General features: G+C 68.4%; 1 protein-coding gene across 1 annotated transcript; it reads right to left on the reverse strand.

The window, feature by feature from the left end:
- Nucleotides 1-3: 3 nt before the first annotated feature.
- CHLRE_05g238052v5 (uncharacterized protein) lies at nucleotides 4-15,839 on the reverse strand. The gene is made up of 17 exons (XM_043062302.1): nucleotides 15,735-15,839; nucleotides 14,555-15,418; nucleotides 14,131-14,262; nucleotides 13,370-13,693; nucleotides 9,971-13,140; nucleotides 7,132-9,791; nucleotides 4,510-7,004; nucleotides 4,075-4,332; nucleotides 3,750-3,854; nucleotides 3,154-3,564; nucleotides 2,759-2,857; nucleotides 2,525-2,632; nucleotides 2,046-2,144; nucleotides 1,626-1,724; nucleotides 1,279-1,377; nucleotides 733-831; nucleotides 4-476 (listed from the first exon to the last, which is right to left on the reverse strand). The coding sequence occupies exons 2-17, from the start codon at nucleotides 15,161-15,163 to the stop codon at nucleotides 225-227; spliced, it is 11,019 nt and encodes a 3,672-aa protein (XP_042924866.1). The 5' UTR covers nucleotides 15,164-15,418; nucleotides 15,735-15,839; the 3' UTR covers nucleotides 4-224.
- Between the last annotated feature and the right edge of the window lie 146 nt (nucleotides 15,840-15,985).

Here is a 15,985-nt window from a genome sequence, read left to right on the forward strand (position 1 = left end):
TGGAAACTAGCAGCAGCTACGGAAGCACGGGCAAACAATGCGTAGCGTAGTAGACTGTACACGAGATGCTCAAGACGCAAAGTCTGCCTTGAGGTCCCCTTCGAGGTCCGCTTTGCGGCTCCCGGTGCCCACGCACGACACACCGCCTAAACCATCCATCCCTGGTCCACGCGCGCGACTGTTTCCTTACGGCATTGGTTCAAAGTTAACCCCCTGATCCACACCTACCACGACACATACGGTACGGTACTGCCCAACGCGCTCGTTGTTACACCACTCTTGTCTTGTGCGCATGTCAGGCGCCTACGCCGTGCATCAGGCACGTCTGCCAACGCCAACGCCGGCGAGGCCGCCAATGGCCCAATGCTACTGCCTGGCGGGCCGCCGCCGCCGCCGCCACCGCCCGTCGCCTGCAGCAGCTCCGCCGCCGCCTTGCGACCAAAGCCTATCGCCAGCTCCAATGGCGTCTGCCCGGACTGGCGCGGTCATTGGCGTGAACGTGGGGCCCAGGGGACCCGGTGGAGCGAGGCGGGGACGTACGTTAGCGCATGCAAGGAATGGCCGGCAAGGGGACAAGGCGGGGTGTGGGCTGCCAAGTAAGGTAGAAAGCGGCATCATTGCTACTCTCAAGACTTATGCTCGTGTGTGCGTGTGCATCTGTGGCTATCTTTCTCCGTCCATCCACGCAACTCCACGCGCAACCTAGCAACCCAGCCGGCACTGCTCGCTCACGTGTGTGCGCGCGCCGCGGTCCGCCCCCGCCGCCAGCAGCGCTCGAATGACGTCCACGTGGCCGTTGATGGCGGCGGCGTGCAGGGGTTGCTTGCCATCCTGGTGCGTGGCGGAGAGGCGGCGGTGTGGGGACAGGTGGTGGTGCATTCGCGGGCGGATGGTGCGTGTGGAGGAGGGCGCGACAGGGTGAACTCAGGTTTCATGTGTTTCTATCGTTATCTACGGCTCGGTGGGCCCCAGGTAGCTAGGCCTGCGTGCCGCACTGCCACTACCATGGGGTCCGCTTAATGTGCCCACGCGCCCCGCCGCACCCTCCACGGAAAGGCCTCCCGCCCCCCTCCCCACCCCGCACACGCCCATACATACACACACACACACACACACACACACACACACACACACACACACACACACACACACACACACACACACACACACACACACACACACACACACACACACACACACACACACACACACACACACACACACACACACGCACGCACGCACGCACGCACGCCGGCACACGCGCCCACGCTCACTCACCCTTGTCTCCAGGTCCGGCGGCGCGCCCATGCGCACGAGCAGCTGCGCGATGGCCACGTGGCCGTACAGCGCGGCGGCAAACAGCGGAGTCCAGCCGTTCTGAACGGGGGGGCCGTGGGAAAGGAGGGGTGAAAGGAGGGGGACGAGGGGAGGAGGGGGATGGGGTGGAAGGGTTGGGGGGCTGCTTTGCACGCAGGATTGCGCGGTAGCGGAGACTCCTGGCCTGGAGCCCTCACAAGTCACAACGACAGGGGGACAACGCCGTCGGCTGTCTGCACGTGTGTGACGTGCCTACCGTGCTTGTGTCCATCGACGGAGCCTACGTACCGCTCCCGCTGCCCCCGCACCTTGTCTGCGGTGCTCATGCTGGCGCCTGCAGAGAGCAGCACCCGCACCACCTCCTCACGCCCGCTCATCACCGCGACCAGCAGCGGCGTGGCGCCGTCCTGAAGTGGGTTCGCACGGTTGTGCGGTTGACGGCAGGTGGCTCGGTTGGGAGTTGGTGGTTGGCAGTTGGTGGCTGGCGTTTTGGTTGTCTGTCAACACTGACGCGTATGCTGGGCAACACGTGATGAGCCGTTGAGCACCCAAGCAGTTGCTATGCTACGCTGCTTGCTCGTGCACGTGCTCGCCGAGTGCGCGAAACACGATCCCGTAACCTCAAAACCCACATCCCTTGCCAGCCACGCACCCACGCGCACCGGCCACGTGCACCACCCACACGTGCGCCACCCACATGTGCCGCCGCACCCTCCCTCCCCACGCACCCTGTTGACAACCTCCAGCTCCGCCCCCGCCTGCAGCAGCGCCCGCACGCCCTCCACGTGGCCGTGCCAGGTGGCCATGAACAGCGGCGTCCAGCCCAGCTGACGGACACGAGGTCGGACATGGGGTTGGGCATAGGGTTGGACACGGGGTTGGGCATGGGGTTTGGCATGGGGTTGGGCATGGGGTCGGACATGGGGTTGGGCATGGGGTTTGGCATGGGGTTTGGCATGGGGTTTGGCATGGGGTTGGGCATGGGGTTGGGCACTTGGGCGGCCGCCCTATGGCCGCATGGAAGATAACGGTAAGCTTCCTTGATAGGCGCATCACTAACATTGCATGCCGTTAGTCAAAGGTGACGGGCAGCGTAAAGGCACGGCCAGACACAAACACACACACACACACACACACACACACACACACACACACACACACACACACACACACACACACACATACACACACACACACGCGCGCAAACCTGGTGCCGTGCCTCCAGGTCTGCACCTCCCTCCAGCAGCGCACGCAGGCAGCCCGCATGGCCTGGGTTGGCGCCCGCCGCAGTCACGTGCAGCGCCGTACAGCCGTCCTACATCGGTACATCAGTACAGCAGGGAGCGCCGCACGCGGTACATACGACCGTTATCGTTTTCCGTGGGTGCACGGTATTATCTGACACTTTACATAGGGCCCACGTACGTACGTACGCACGTACGTTGTTGTACTTCTCCGTGTCAGCGCCCGCCGCCAGCAGCAGCCGCAGCGCCGCCTCCTGACCCGCCGCCGCCGCAGTCAGCAGCGCCGTGCTACCGTTCTGCCGGGGGGTGGTGGATGTGTGTGCGTGGCGTGTGACGTGTGAGGGTGCATGGGTGCGGGGTGCATGGGTGTACGGTGCGTGGCGTGAGCGCATGCAGCAGACCTCAAGTCCCAGAGGTGGATGTGTGCAGAGGTCATGTAAGCGTATGTTGCTCTCCGCATGCATGCCCTGGCTCCTGGCTCCCTGCTGGCTCCTGGCTCCTATCCTGGCTCCTGGTCCGCTCCCTGCTGCTATTGCAGGACGCAGCGCACAGCAGCAACTAACACAGACCCCGGCCACTCCATCCAACTCACCCGTGTGTCCACCGCGTCCACATCCATGCGACTGCACCGCAGCAGCAGCCGCACCACACCCACATGCCCTGCACCCGCCGCCAGCGCCAGCGCCCGCTGGCCGCTACCCACACCGCGGCCCTCCGCCGCCGCGCCCGCGTCGGCGCCGCCAGCAAGCAGCGCCGCCACCACCGCCGCGCGGCCCGCCGACGCGGCGGCCAGCAGCGGCGTCAGGCCGCCCACGCGTGTCTCCGTGTCCACGCCACTCGCCGCTACAGCCGCTGTCCCTGCTGCCGCTGCGGCAGTAGCAGCAGCTGTAGCAGCAGTAGCAGGAGGGGTGGACGCCGGCGCCTGCCGGCGCCAGCGCAGCAGCACGCCCAGGGCGTGGAGGGCGCTGTGGGCCGCAGCCGAGAACAGCGCTGTGCCCTGGTCCTGTTGGAGTGATACAGTACGGTATGGTATGCACCCGTACACCGATAATCGGCAACGACGGCAGCATCGGCAATCAACATTGGCAACATCGGCAACCAAACTAGCAGAAAGTCACATAAAGACACGCGCTGCCCGGAACTCTCATGGCTGCATTGATTCTTCTAACTGTGATCACAACCACTCACCGCGTGTGTTGCCTCCGGGTCTGCGCCCGCCGCCAGCAGCGCAGCCACCGCCGCCGACTGGTCCGCCGCCGCCGCCAGGTGCAGCGCCGGCGACACCCGGCCGTCCTGTGAGTGACAGCAGGAGGTGAGTTTGAGCTTTGTGTTCAGCAGACTTTAGATTCATATCACGCATTCGCACGGGATGCAAGCCGCCGGTGTGCGCACTGTGCTTGTGGGTGGGTGGATGATGTTGACAGGCGTGCCGGTTTGGCGCTGTTGGCATGCGGCGGACTATTTAAGGACTAGGCAGGGGAGGTAGGAGCAGGGGAGCAAGGCACGCACGCACCCGGCCCCTGTAGTCCATCAGCTGCCGTACTCGCGCAATGCTGCTGCTGCCTGGTGTGCCGCTGCTACTGCCACTGCTACTGGCGCCGCTACTGCGGCTGCTACTGCCGCTGCCGGTGCTGCTGGTGCTGGTGCTGGCGCTGCTAGGAGGAACCGCCGGCGGCTTTGGGGGCGGGGCGGCAGCCGCGCGGGCGATGGCAGCTGCCACTGCGGCGCAGTCGCCACGCCACGCCGCCCACTGCAGCGGGCTCCAGCCGTCCTGTGTGTGTGTGTGTGTGTGCGTGTGTGTGTGTGTGTGTGTGTGTGTGTGCGTGTGTGTGTGTGTGTGTGCGTGCGTGCGTGCAAACGCACATGAATGGTTTCACGCAGTCTGCTACCAACACCACAACAGCACATTTGAGTGAAGGGCGCCCACACGCACCATTACACCACTCACCAGCAGCTTCTGCAGCTCGTCTAGTCGGGCAGTGAAACGCGCAGCCCGCGACACCGCCTCCGCCACACTGCTATCGCCGCCGCAACCGCCTCGAGCCCCTGAAGAGGCAGCACTTATGCCGCCGCCAAGTGCGCATCCGAGGCTGTAGCAGCTGGCGCCGCCGCCGCTGCCGCCGCCGCTGCACCAGCAGGCGACCAGGCGGGCCTGCAGGCGCTGTAGCAGCCCAGGCAGCGCCGCCGGCAGTAGCTGCTCCGGCGCCAGCCCCGGCGGCCACGGCGCTTGCGCCAGCAGTGCTACAGCCGGTGGCGTGCCGCCGTCAGCGGCAGTAGCTGCGGTTGCAGCACTCGCGGCTGTAGCCGCGTGGCTTGGGGTTGGGGGAGCTGCTGGGGGCCAGCCGTGTGACACGCCCGCGGTGGCCTCCAGTGCGCCGCAGGCTGCGGAGAGGCAGCGCGCACACACCTGCAGCAGCTCTGATGCGCCGCCGCCGCCGCCGCCGCCGCCGTCGCCGCCCGCTTCCAGATCACCCGTCGTCGTGGTTGCAGCAAAAGCAACAACGGCAGTAGCGGCAGTAGCAGGAGAAGAGGTGGCAGTAGCCGCGGCGGTCAGCAGCGGCGTGGGAGGTGGCGGTGTGCGAGGCATCAGCAGGGCGAGGGCGGCACGTGTGCTGGCTGCCACCAGGCGCAATAGGCCCGCAGGCCGCTGCAGGTGCAGCAGGTACTGCTGCTGCTGCTGCTGCTGCTGCTGCTGCTGCTCCTGCTGCTGCTGCTGCTGCTGCTGTTGTGCTTGCAGGAGCTCTGCTACAGCCACTGCAGCAGCCGCAGGTGCCGCAGGCGGCAGCAGGCTGGATTCTTGCTGTGTGAGAGCTGCAGATGCGCCGGTGACCAAGCGGCACGCCAGCTGCAACAGACCCGACAGCCGCCTCTGCTGCCGCCGCGCCGCCGCCGCTGCTGCCGTTGCAGCAGGCGTGTCATCCTCAGTCGTGAGGGCTCCTGCGGCCTGTTGCTGCTGTTGTGGGTCTGACAGCAAGTCCACATCGTCCGACAAGTGCAGCAGCGCCGCCGTCAGCGGCGGCCCCACACGCCGCAACAACAGCAGCGCGGCCGCGGCGCCGCGGGCCGCTGGATCCGTGTCCGCAGCCGCCGCATCATCACCACACACGTCCTTGGTGGTGGCTGCCACCGTCCTGGTGATGCGTTTGTTGCTGGCGGTGTCGTTGCTAATGCTGCTGTTGCTGTGGGTGCTGCTGCCTAGGGCCACCTCCAAGCACTGCAGCAGCGCAACCCGCACGCTCATCGCGCCCTCGTCCTCCACCCACGGCGGCCCCGCCCAGGCGCCCTCGTCCGCCTCCTCGCTCTCTTCCAGCTGCCTGTCCTCCTGCTCCTCCTCCTGTTCCTCCTGCTCCTCCGCATCTCCGCCGCCATGATCCGCCCATACAGCCCTGCTGCCGCGGCTGCCGCCGCCGCTGCCGGACGCCACCGCCGCCACCAGCTGCGCAACCAGCTCCCCGCGTGTGCCCTCATCGAAGCTGCTTGTGCCGCCGTAGGTTTCGCTGCTGGTGACCTGCTTGCGCAGCACAGCTGGCGGCGGCAGTAAGGCGGCGGAGCCGCCAGCAGTACCAGCAGCAGAGCCTGGCGTCGCCGCCGCCACAACCGGCTGTAGCTGATGTGACTGCGGCTGTAGCGGCAGTAGCAGCAGCAGCTGGGTCAGGAGTTCCAGCGCCGCCACCACCAGCGCCGCCACCTGCGCACGCTGCTGATGAAACCCATCGCCGCCGCCTCCATCCCCATCACCTGCCGTGCTGTCGTGGCTGCCACGGCCCTCGTGCAGCAGCCGCATCAACGCGACTCCGCCCTCCCAGTCAGCAGCAGCATGCCGCCGGGGTCTGCTGGCCTCCCCGGCAGCAGCGCCGAGACGGCGCCGGCCGGCCGCCACGGCCGCCGTCGCCAGGGGTCGAGCGCGGGCGCGGGCCCGGACCGCCTGCAAGGCCGCCGCACTGGCATCGGCAGCAGCCGCAGTGGCAGCAGCGGCGCCAGTACCGGCGGCGGCGACGGCAGCGGCTGCCGTGGTGGCGCCAAGGCCAGCATTGCGGGGCTGCTGACGGCGGCGGATGTCGATAGAAAAGGTGCCGCGCTCGTGGAGGTGGAGATGGTGCTCGAGAGGAGGCAGCGGCGGCGGCGTGGCGGCGGCGACGGCGGCGGCGCAGTTGGCCATACTGCCTAGGCCTCGGAGCGTGTCAGAGTCAAGGCAGGCGTCCCCGCCGCCGCCGCTGACGCCGCCGCTGACGCCGCCGCTGACGCCGCCCTGCTGTCGCCAGGACGGTTGCTGGTGCAGCTGCTGCCGCTGTGGAACCAACTGCCGCGGCGACGGCTGCTGCTCTCCCGGGCGCCCGTAGCGTGGGTTGGGGTTGGTTAGGTCTAGAGGGGTGACGTGGTGAGTGTCCAAGTGCGGCGGCAGGAGCGCATTGTCGGTGGCTGCTACAGCCGCCAACGCATTGGCTGCGGTTGTGATGGCGCCGCCGCCACCACCCATCAGGTAGGGGCCGGCAGTAGCAAGGGTTGTGGCAGTTACGGTGACAGTTGATGAGCAGACGTTGTCATAGTCCGAGAACAGCTCTGCATATACCTTGTTTGGATCCAGGCCGGCGGCTGTAGCCACGGCGGCTGCTACTGCCGCCGTCGAGGGTGCCACAGCCTCCGCTGCCTCCGCCTCCGCCGGCGCCGCCTCCGTTTTTCCTGCTGGGATCTCCCTCACTCGCAGTAGCAGCAGCACCAAAACCAACATGCTCCGGCTTGTGTTGCTGCTGCTGCAGTGGTGCCGTGCGCCGCTGCCGCCGCATCAGGGCTGCGAACTCGCCGCCCAGCTCGTCCAGTGCCAGCGCCAGCAGCTCATGCAAGACAGGCGGCGGCGCCGCGGCGCCCTGCGCTACAGCCGCTACAGCCGCCACCCCTGGCGCGTCGTCGGCTGCAGCAGGCGCCGTCGTGTCCGTCATGGCTGCGTGTCCGCCGCCTCCAGCTTCGGCAGCGGCCATCGTTGAGGCGGCGGCGGCGGCGTCAGTAGCAGCGCCGGCGGCACCGGTATCGTTGGTGGCGGCGGCGGTGGTGTGCGGCCGCCGCGGAACGCCGGTTGGCGGCGACCGCGGCGGCTGTAGCGGCGGCGGCGGCGGGAGTGTGGCAAGCAGCCGGGCGCAAAGGCGCAGCAGGAAGGCGCGGCGAGAGGGCGTCAGCAGCGCCAGCGGGTTGAGAGGTGGCGGCGGCTGCGCCGCCGCCGCAGCTGCTGCAGCTGCAGGCGGCTGTAGCAGTGGCTGTGGCGGCGGCGGAGAGGCGCCGTCAAGCTGGGGCAGTGGCGCCGAGGTCAAGCCGGCCGCCGTTGGCTCAGCAACGGCGGTGGCGGTGGCCGCAGTGCTGGCCAGCCATGCCGAAGCGGTGTCTGTGAAGCCCTGCCGCTGCCGCGGCCGCGGTCGCTGCAGCAGAAGCAGTTGGGCAGCCGCCTCCAACACCGCCAATACCATCCGCTCGCCGCTGCTGCTCCCAGCAGTCCTAGCACACACGTGCTGAGCCCCTTCCTGCTGCTGCCCATCGCAGCCGCCAGCAGCCGCGGCCGCCGCCTCCAGCACCGCCGCAACGCTCACGTCTTCCTCCACCCCACTGCCCAGCAGCACCAGCAACTGCATTGCCTGAGCACACGCCTCGCCTCCGCCGTCGCCGCCGACCTCAGCACTAGCGCCCGCTACGCCAGCTACGCCAGCAGCCGGCCCCAAGTGTGGCAGGGTAATTGCGGCACTTGACCACGAGCGCTGTGGCTGCGGGTGCAGCCGGGCCGCCGGTTGCGGCGGGCGGCAGCAGCGCGGCTGTAGCAACAGCGGGGCCCGCGGCTGCAGCAACAGCGGCAGTAGCCCGCGCAGCAGCAGGCGCACGTGCTGCCGCCACTCCACCGCACTGCTGCCGCTGACTCCGCTCGCCTGCTGCGCGGCTAGCAGCACGCCACGGGTGCTACTGCCGCCCATTCCACTGCTACTGCTGCCGGCTCCGCATTCCAGCAGCATCACGGACTGGTACAGGGCGGTGAGGGCGGTGCGGCCGGCAGTTGTGGAGCAGATGGAAGCCATAGCGCGAGGCAGGCGCCGCGGCGGCGCTGCCGTGGCGGCTGTCCGCGGCTGTGGTTGCTGCGGCGCCTGCTGCTGCAGCTGTTGCTGCTGCCTTTGCTGCATGTCGGTCTCACTGGCGGAGTGCCACTTGTGCAGCAGACCGCTGGAGGGGCGGGCGGAGTGTCCCTCGCCCTCGCCCTGCGCCACCGCTGCTGCCTGCGCCGCCGTCTGCGCCGCAGCTGCCTGCGCTGCCGCCTTCGCCGCCGCCTGCGCCGCCAGCGGCTGTGCGGCGAAGGGGCTGGGCAGCCCTGGGGTGCCCACTGCCGGCGTCATCGCGGCTATCGCGGCCGAGCCGACTGCTGCCCCTGCCGCGGCTGCCACCTGAAAGGGTGGCGATGCGGTTGTCTGGGCATCGGCACTAGCGCCTGCAGCCTCCGCCACCGGAGGCGGCGTCAGCGGCGGCTGGGCTCCAGCCGCTGCGGCAGCAGGGTTAGGCTGCAACGAAGTTGGCAGTAGGTGCTGCGACGGCTGCATCTGCGGCGGCTGTGGCGGCTGTGGCGGCTGCGGCGGCAGCTGTTGCAGGAAGGCTGCTACTGCTGGCCATCGCACGACCGCCGCCGCCAAGGCCATAGCGCCGCGCAGCGGCTGCTGCTGCAACTCCTGTTGCTCCTCCTTCTGCTGCTCCCCACTGAGGCCGCCGCGTGTCGCCCCGTTGACCTGCTTTTGTCCCACAGGTGCCCCGGCCTTGGATTGGCGGCACCGCGAAATTGCGCACTTCGTTAGGCCCCTGTGGGCACCGTCACCTGCCACCGCCGTCATCGCCATTGCCATCACCTGCTGCTCTTCCGCCGCAGCCGCCTCTTCTTGCTGCTGCTCCTCCGCCGCAGCCACCTCTTCTTGCTGCTGCCGCCGCTCCTGCAGCTGCCGCTGGGCTTCCTGCCACGCCACGTCCAGCACGCACGCCGCCAGCTGTAGCAGCAGCAGGTCATCCCCACCACCATCTTTGCCGTCACCGCCACCGCCACCGCCACCGCCACCGCTACCGCCACCGCCACCGCCACCGCCACCGCGGCCTCCGCCGTCACCGCCCACATTTGCACCAGCTGCAGCCGCCGTGTGACCGGCGTGTGCCGCACCGGCACTCAGTGTGTGTATCTGTGCGGCCAGGCAGTCCGCTAGCTGGGCCAGAGCGCCATCACTACATGCATGCGAGATTGCGAGTAATTGGCCAGCAAGATTTGGAAGAATGGCCAAGCAAGGTTTGCGATCAATGCGGCTGGAAAGTTAAAGGACTGCGGACGGAGAACGAGAAAGGACAACGGCACGATAAGTACGTTGCAGGTAGAGTGCACAAGTCCTGACTCCTGTGAACCTCACCTGCCGCCGCCGCTGCCGCCACCGCAGCCGCCGCTGTCGCTCATGGCTGCTACAGCCGCCAGTACGTCCATGCCCACCCCACCCAGCAGTAGCAGGTAGTGGTGCAGGCAGTGCAGCGCGCGGGCCCCGACCAGCAGCCGCGAGCGCCCCGCCGTGGCGGCGGCTGCGGCACGTGGCGGCGCCGCCACGGCTGTAGCAACAGCAGCAGCAGCAGCGGCCGTTGCCGCAAAGGGTCGGGCTGTAGCAACGGGTGAGGCTGTAGCAGCGGTTGCGAAGTGGGTCAGCACGCGGACCAGGCCCAGCGGCTCGTCAAGCGACCAGACCACAGACACCAGTGACCGGACCGCGCGGGGGTCGCTACAGCCGGCACCCCATCCCCTGCTAGTGCTGCTGCGGCTGCTGCTTCCGCTGCTACAGCCGGCTGCAGCTGCAGGACTGCTGCTACTGCCGCCGCTGCCGATGGCGCCAGCTGTGACGCTGCTGATGCTCCGCACCACGCCGCGATGATGATGAGCGCCCCCGGGGCCGGGAACGGCGCTGCCAGCGGAGCCGTGGCCCGTGGCTGTGGCAGTGGCACAATGCGGCAATGGCGATAACCCCTGACACGGCTGTAGCACGCCCGCCTGAGCGCTGGGTGGGCTGGAGGTGCCGGCAGTAGCATAGCCCAGGGCGTGCTGTAGCAGCGCCAGGGCCGCAGCTATTGCCTCTTCCTCCTCCGGGTCCAAAGACTTCCTCGGCTGTAGCGCCTGCTGCTCGGCAGTGCCAATGCCGCTGCTACTGCTACTGCCGTGGCACCCCAGCAGCACATGAAGGGCCAGGGAGACCAGCGATCGGGCCTCGGGGGAGAGCAGCTGCTGCATGAGCCATGGCGCTACCGCCGGCTCTGGCTCCGGCTCTGCCGCCGCCGCCGCCACCTCCACCTTCGCGTGCTGCTGCCAACCTTGCAGCGCAAGCTGCGTCTGTGCGTTGCCACTGCGGTCGTTGCGACTCAGCAGCACGCTCGACGCCACCGTGCACAGCAGCCACCTCGCCTGCCGCCACGCGGCATCGGCCGCCACCACTGCCACCTCCGCGGCCGCCGCCTCCTGCCTTGTCCGCGGCTCGGCGTCGCCGGCGGCGGCACCACCGCCAGCCGCCGCCGCCGCCATGTTGGTCATGCGGGCGGCACAGAACACGCACACGCAGTCGCCATCACCCTCAATCCCTAGCTCGTAATCATCGCCGCCGCCGCCGCCGCCGCCGCCACCGTACAGCTGGCTACTGCCAGCAGGCAGCAGCATGCGGCCTCTGCCGGCGCCGGCGCCGCCGCTGCCGCCACCGATGCTACTGCCATTGCCGCGGCTTGCCACCGGCTCCAGCAGCCCCTGACCGCCCCTTCCACCCTTGCCGCCGCCCAGGGCGCTACTGCTACTGCTACTGCCACCACTGCCGCCGCTGCGCCCCAGGTGACCGGCGTGCAGCAGCACTGTCGCCACCGCCGCCGCGCCACGAAGAAACGCTGCCGCCGCCTGCTCGCTACTGCCGCCACCACCTCCAAGTCCTCCGGAACAGCTGCTACTGCCATCATTCACCGAAACCTCACCGGCCATCTTCATAAACGCCACCACGGCACTCTCAACCGTCGGCGCCAGCCCCGGCGCCGGTCCCGTCGCCAACCACAGCAGCAGCCGCACGGCACGCTCGGCATCACCCCCGGCCGCCAGCACCGCCATCAGCGCCGGCGCCGCACCCGCCTCCACCGCCTGCCTCGCCGCCGCCGCCGCCGCCGCCGCCGCTGCGCTGTTGGATCCAGAGGCGGCGGCTGCAGCCGCCGGGGCGGAGGTGGCGTCAGCCATTGCCACCAGGCATTTCAGCGCGAGATCTTGCTCCCGTGACAGCTGCGCCGTTGTCACAGGTGCACCACCGCCAGCGGGCGTGGTGGCGGTGGTGTAAGCGCCGCCGCTGCCATCCGCGCCAGCAGAGGCGTTGCCGTTCTGCCGGTGGTGCTGTTGGTGGTCCGGGAGTTCGTGGTGCTGACGCAGCGCCCGGACCAAAGGGCCCACACAGCCCGCCACCATCGCCGCCGCCACGGCGCCCTCCCACCGCTCCCGCAGCCAGCCAACGCCACCCTGGCCAGGACCGGACCCGGACCCGGACCCGGACCCGGACCCGGACCCGGACCCGGACCCGGACCCGGACCCGGACCCGGACCCGGACCCGGACCCGGACCCGGACCCGGACCCGGACCCGGATCCGCCGTTGGCGCCGGCGGCGCCTGCGTTTGCGGTTGCGCCGCCACCGCCGCCACCTCCCAACACGCTGCCGCCTGCCCAGCCGCCGCCGCTGCTGACTGCCCCTTCAAAGCCAAACCCCAGGCCACCCAAGGCGTGCGACTGTGTGAGCAGTGGTGCGTGTGGCACCAGCGGCCGCCGCAGCAGCGACAGCAGCAGCCCCAGCAGCCAGCAGCGCTGCTGCGGCGTCACCTGGCCTCCCACAACCGCCGCCGCCGCCGCCGCCGCCGCCGCTGGATCGCTGCCGCTGCCGCTACTGCCCTGGCGGCTCGGGGCGGTGCGACCACTGCTACTGCTACTGCCGCTCCTGCTGTTGTTGCCACTGCCGACGGCGGCGCCACCGCTACCGGCTGTAGCGTAGGCAGCTGTCAGAAGCTGCGTGACGCAGCGTGCTACAGCCGCAAGCTGCGGCGCCGCCAGCGTCGCCCGTACCGCGGGGATGGCGAATGCGCTCAGGGCCGCCGCCGCCAGCTCCGCCAGCTGCGTGGCGGCCGCCAGACAGGACAGCGCTGCAGGCGCTGGCGGCGGCGGCTGCAGCTGCGGCGGCGGCGGCGGCGGCAGTGGCGGCGGTGTTACCGCCGCGTTCTGACCTGAGCAATTCACACCCGCCACCGCAGCGGTAGCCGCAGCCACAGCCGCCGCTGCCGCCGCTGCCGCCGCCGCCGCTGCCAGGTCTAGGCAGCGGCACAGGAGCATCCGGACGTCGGCGGAGTCAGGGGCATGGCCGCCGCCGCCGCCACCTCGCCCGCCGCCGCCGCCGCCACCCATGCCGCTGCCACTGCTCATGGACGCAGCGTCGCCGCCGCCACTCACATTGGCACCGCCGCCGCCGCCGCCGCCGCCGTCACAGCAGCCCATGGCGGCGGCCGTCAGGGCGCAGCCGCACGGCGGGTTGAACACCTACGTACGAACACAAGTATACGTGCGCGCAGAAAGGCAGAAATGCGCACACGTGATCGCCACACATGTGTGCGGGCGAGGTGCACAGCTTACTACCAAGCCGCAGCAGGCAGAAACCAAAATGAGCCGGACCTGAAAGCCCCTCCCATTCTTCCTAAAATTTAGCTCAGTTTTGAATTGTTGCATATCATATTGAAGGCGGCAGTCAACACCACCCAGGCCCACGCACCGTGTTCATGTAGACGCGCAGCGCCAGGCGCAGCAGCTGCGGCTGCGGGGCTGGCGGCGACATGCCGACACGAACACCGCCGCCACTGACACCCACACGCACACCACCATATCCGCCCGTGCCTCCGCCACCGCCGCCGCCGCCGCCCACGCCGCCGCTGCTGCTACAGCCGCCGCCACCACCGCTCCTGCTGCTACAGCCGCCGCTGCTGCTACAGCCGCTGCGGGCGACGAAGGCCAGGCCGGCGGCGCAACAGCCTGCCGCCACGCGGCCCAGCGCGTCCAGCACGCGGCGGCTGTCCACCACCATGCCCAGGTGCTCGTCCTGGGCGGGGCCGCGGCACGGTACGGCACCAGTACGTTACGGTATCAGTATGTAAGGTACGGCATCAGTACGGTACGGTACGGTATCAGTGCGGTACGGTACGGTATCAGTACGGTAAGTGAGAGGCACACACACAGTGTCGACCCTTTTCCCCTTGTGCTTTCCCATCCAACCCAAGGACATGTGACACACCGTTGCGCGTCACGCACGCTGAAAAGAACGGTACAGGGGCTGAGGAAGCCGTGGAGCCGCGGGGTGGGGCCAGCTGCATTTTATTGATAGGGCTGCAACGCAATATGCTAATGCGCCTCCATGCAAGACTCCACCGCACGCCTCCCAGCCAAACCCAATACGTCCACCAACACTCGCTATGTCTCTTATGCCCTGTTAGAAGTGGCCAGGCCACGGTATGTACGACCGCATGGGGACACACGTACCTGCAGCAGCGCCTGCAGCGTGTCAGCCGCCGCCGCCCGCAGCTCGCCCGCAGCCCTAGCGGCGGACACACCATCACCTCCGCCCCCGGCTGTCTGGGGCTGCGTCAGCATTACCAAGCAATAGTCGGTGGCCTGTGGGAGGGGAGGAGGGAGGGAAGGAGAAAAGGCGGTAAGGGAACGCAAGTAAGGAGGGTTGGGCAACCGGAAGAGTGGAAGTTGAATCAGGTCCCGGTCCGACCCCGTCAATCCCGTGACCTGTCGTGCCCTGCCTCCAAGGCCCGTGCCCTAGTGCCGTGCCTTGCACTCTCTGCACTCTCTAACATCCTCACATCCAACCCAAGTGCACCAAACAGCCACGCACGCCACGCATGCCACACAACCACGCCCACCACATAAACACACGCCCACGCCACGCCCACCACACCTGCGTAATGTTGAGCCGCCCCTGCGCCACGTAGCACCCCACCGCCCGGTCCAGCAGCGCCGCCCGCAGCCGCCCCGCAGCCGCCGTGTTGATGCTGGCGGTGCTGTAGCTGTGGCTGTAGCTGCTGGCAGCTTCCAGCCAGCTCAGCCCGTCATCCTCCGCCGCCACCTCCATCACCGCGTCGTGCGTTTGCCCCTCCCCCGGCCCCGGCCCTAGCCCCGAACCCGGCCCTGGCCCCAGCCCCTGACCCTGGGCCTGACCGTGCTCAAGGGCTTGCGAGTAACCCTGCCTCAAGGTCGCGTGCCGCAGGGTTGCCGGCTGCAGCAGCCCGCCGCCCGACCCAACGGGTGCTGCTGCCCCGCCGGCGGCTGCAGCAGCGCCACTGCTGCCGCCATGCCCGGCTGTAGCAAGCATGCTCGAGGCAGCTGTAGCGGCAGTAGCTGCTGCGCTGGCACGGATGACCGCCGCGAGGTCGGCATCTGGGTCGGCCTCGGGGGGCGGGTATATGGGACCGCCGGGGAAAGTGCCAGTTGTTGCTGTGGGGCTGCTGCTGCTGGCTGCGTGACGGGGCGGCGGCGGGGTCGTTGAGTCACCTTCCCGGCTTGGCATATTGCTGTTATGCGCGCTTCCCGTCGCCACCCTGTCACCCAAGCGTTTGTAGAAAGCTGAATAGCGATCCTCGTGTGCGTACTTGGGCTAACTTAGCTGCCTCGTGCGCCGTGACGTGTGCGGTCCCCGCACGCCTCCACTCCTCCAGCTGGGGGGCTGGCCAGCGGCTCCTCTCTGGGTAGCGCTGCCGCTGTGATGAACGGTGAAGGCGTGTCCAGTGCCGGGTCCACCGCGCCAACAGTAATTGCACGGGCCCTGTTTCGGGGTTGGTTCGACAAAGTGATGCGTGATGGCGGGAAGGCGATGTCTCGCGCCAGGGCATTGCATTGTTTTGCTTGGTTGCCGGACTTTGCCCGAGGGCGCTCCGTGGCGCCATTATGCCTCGCCCATGCCGGCCCCTCTTTCCCCCCCAGCGCTAGCGCGGCTGAGGCCGCAGCTCGTTGTGGGCGACATTGGGTGATGGTCGCGTGTGAGCCCGAGTCGCCTTGCTGCCCGAAAGCAGGCGTCGAGGCATAAATTTTGAGCCTCTCAAGATAAAAACAGCTGACTTTGACCCCCGCAATGCCCTTACCTCGTCCGCCCCGGCAACGCTCCAAGATGGTTCGATGGTCCGCGGCTCGCCGACGCCTGTTCCGCGGCCGCTTCAATACATGACTGCGCTGGACAGCCCCGTACTGAGGTATGACAAAGCGAATGCGCTGCGTGTCATGCGCTGACACAAAACGCTTGCATGCCGCCGGGCCAACTGCCACAGGCTGTCCCACCCGCCCACTCTGCCGTACAGCCGTGCCCATTGAAGGACGGGATCGCACACTCATCTGA

Source organism: Chlamydomonas reinhardtii, chromosome 5 (assembly GCF_000002595.2).
Source record: "Chlamydomonas reinhardtii strain CC-503 cw92 mt+ chromosome 5, whole genome shotgun sequence".
NCBI classification, from domain to species: Eukaryota; Viridiplantae; Chlorophyta; class Chlorophyceae; order Chlamydomonadales; family Chlamydomonadaceae; genus Chlamydomonas; species Chlamydomonas reinhardtii.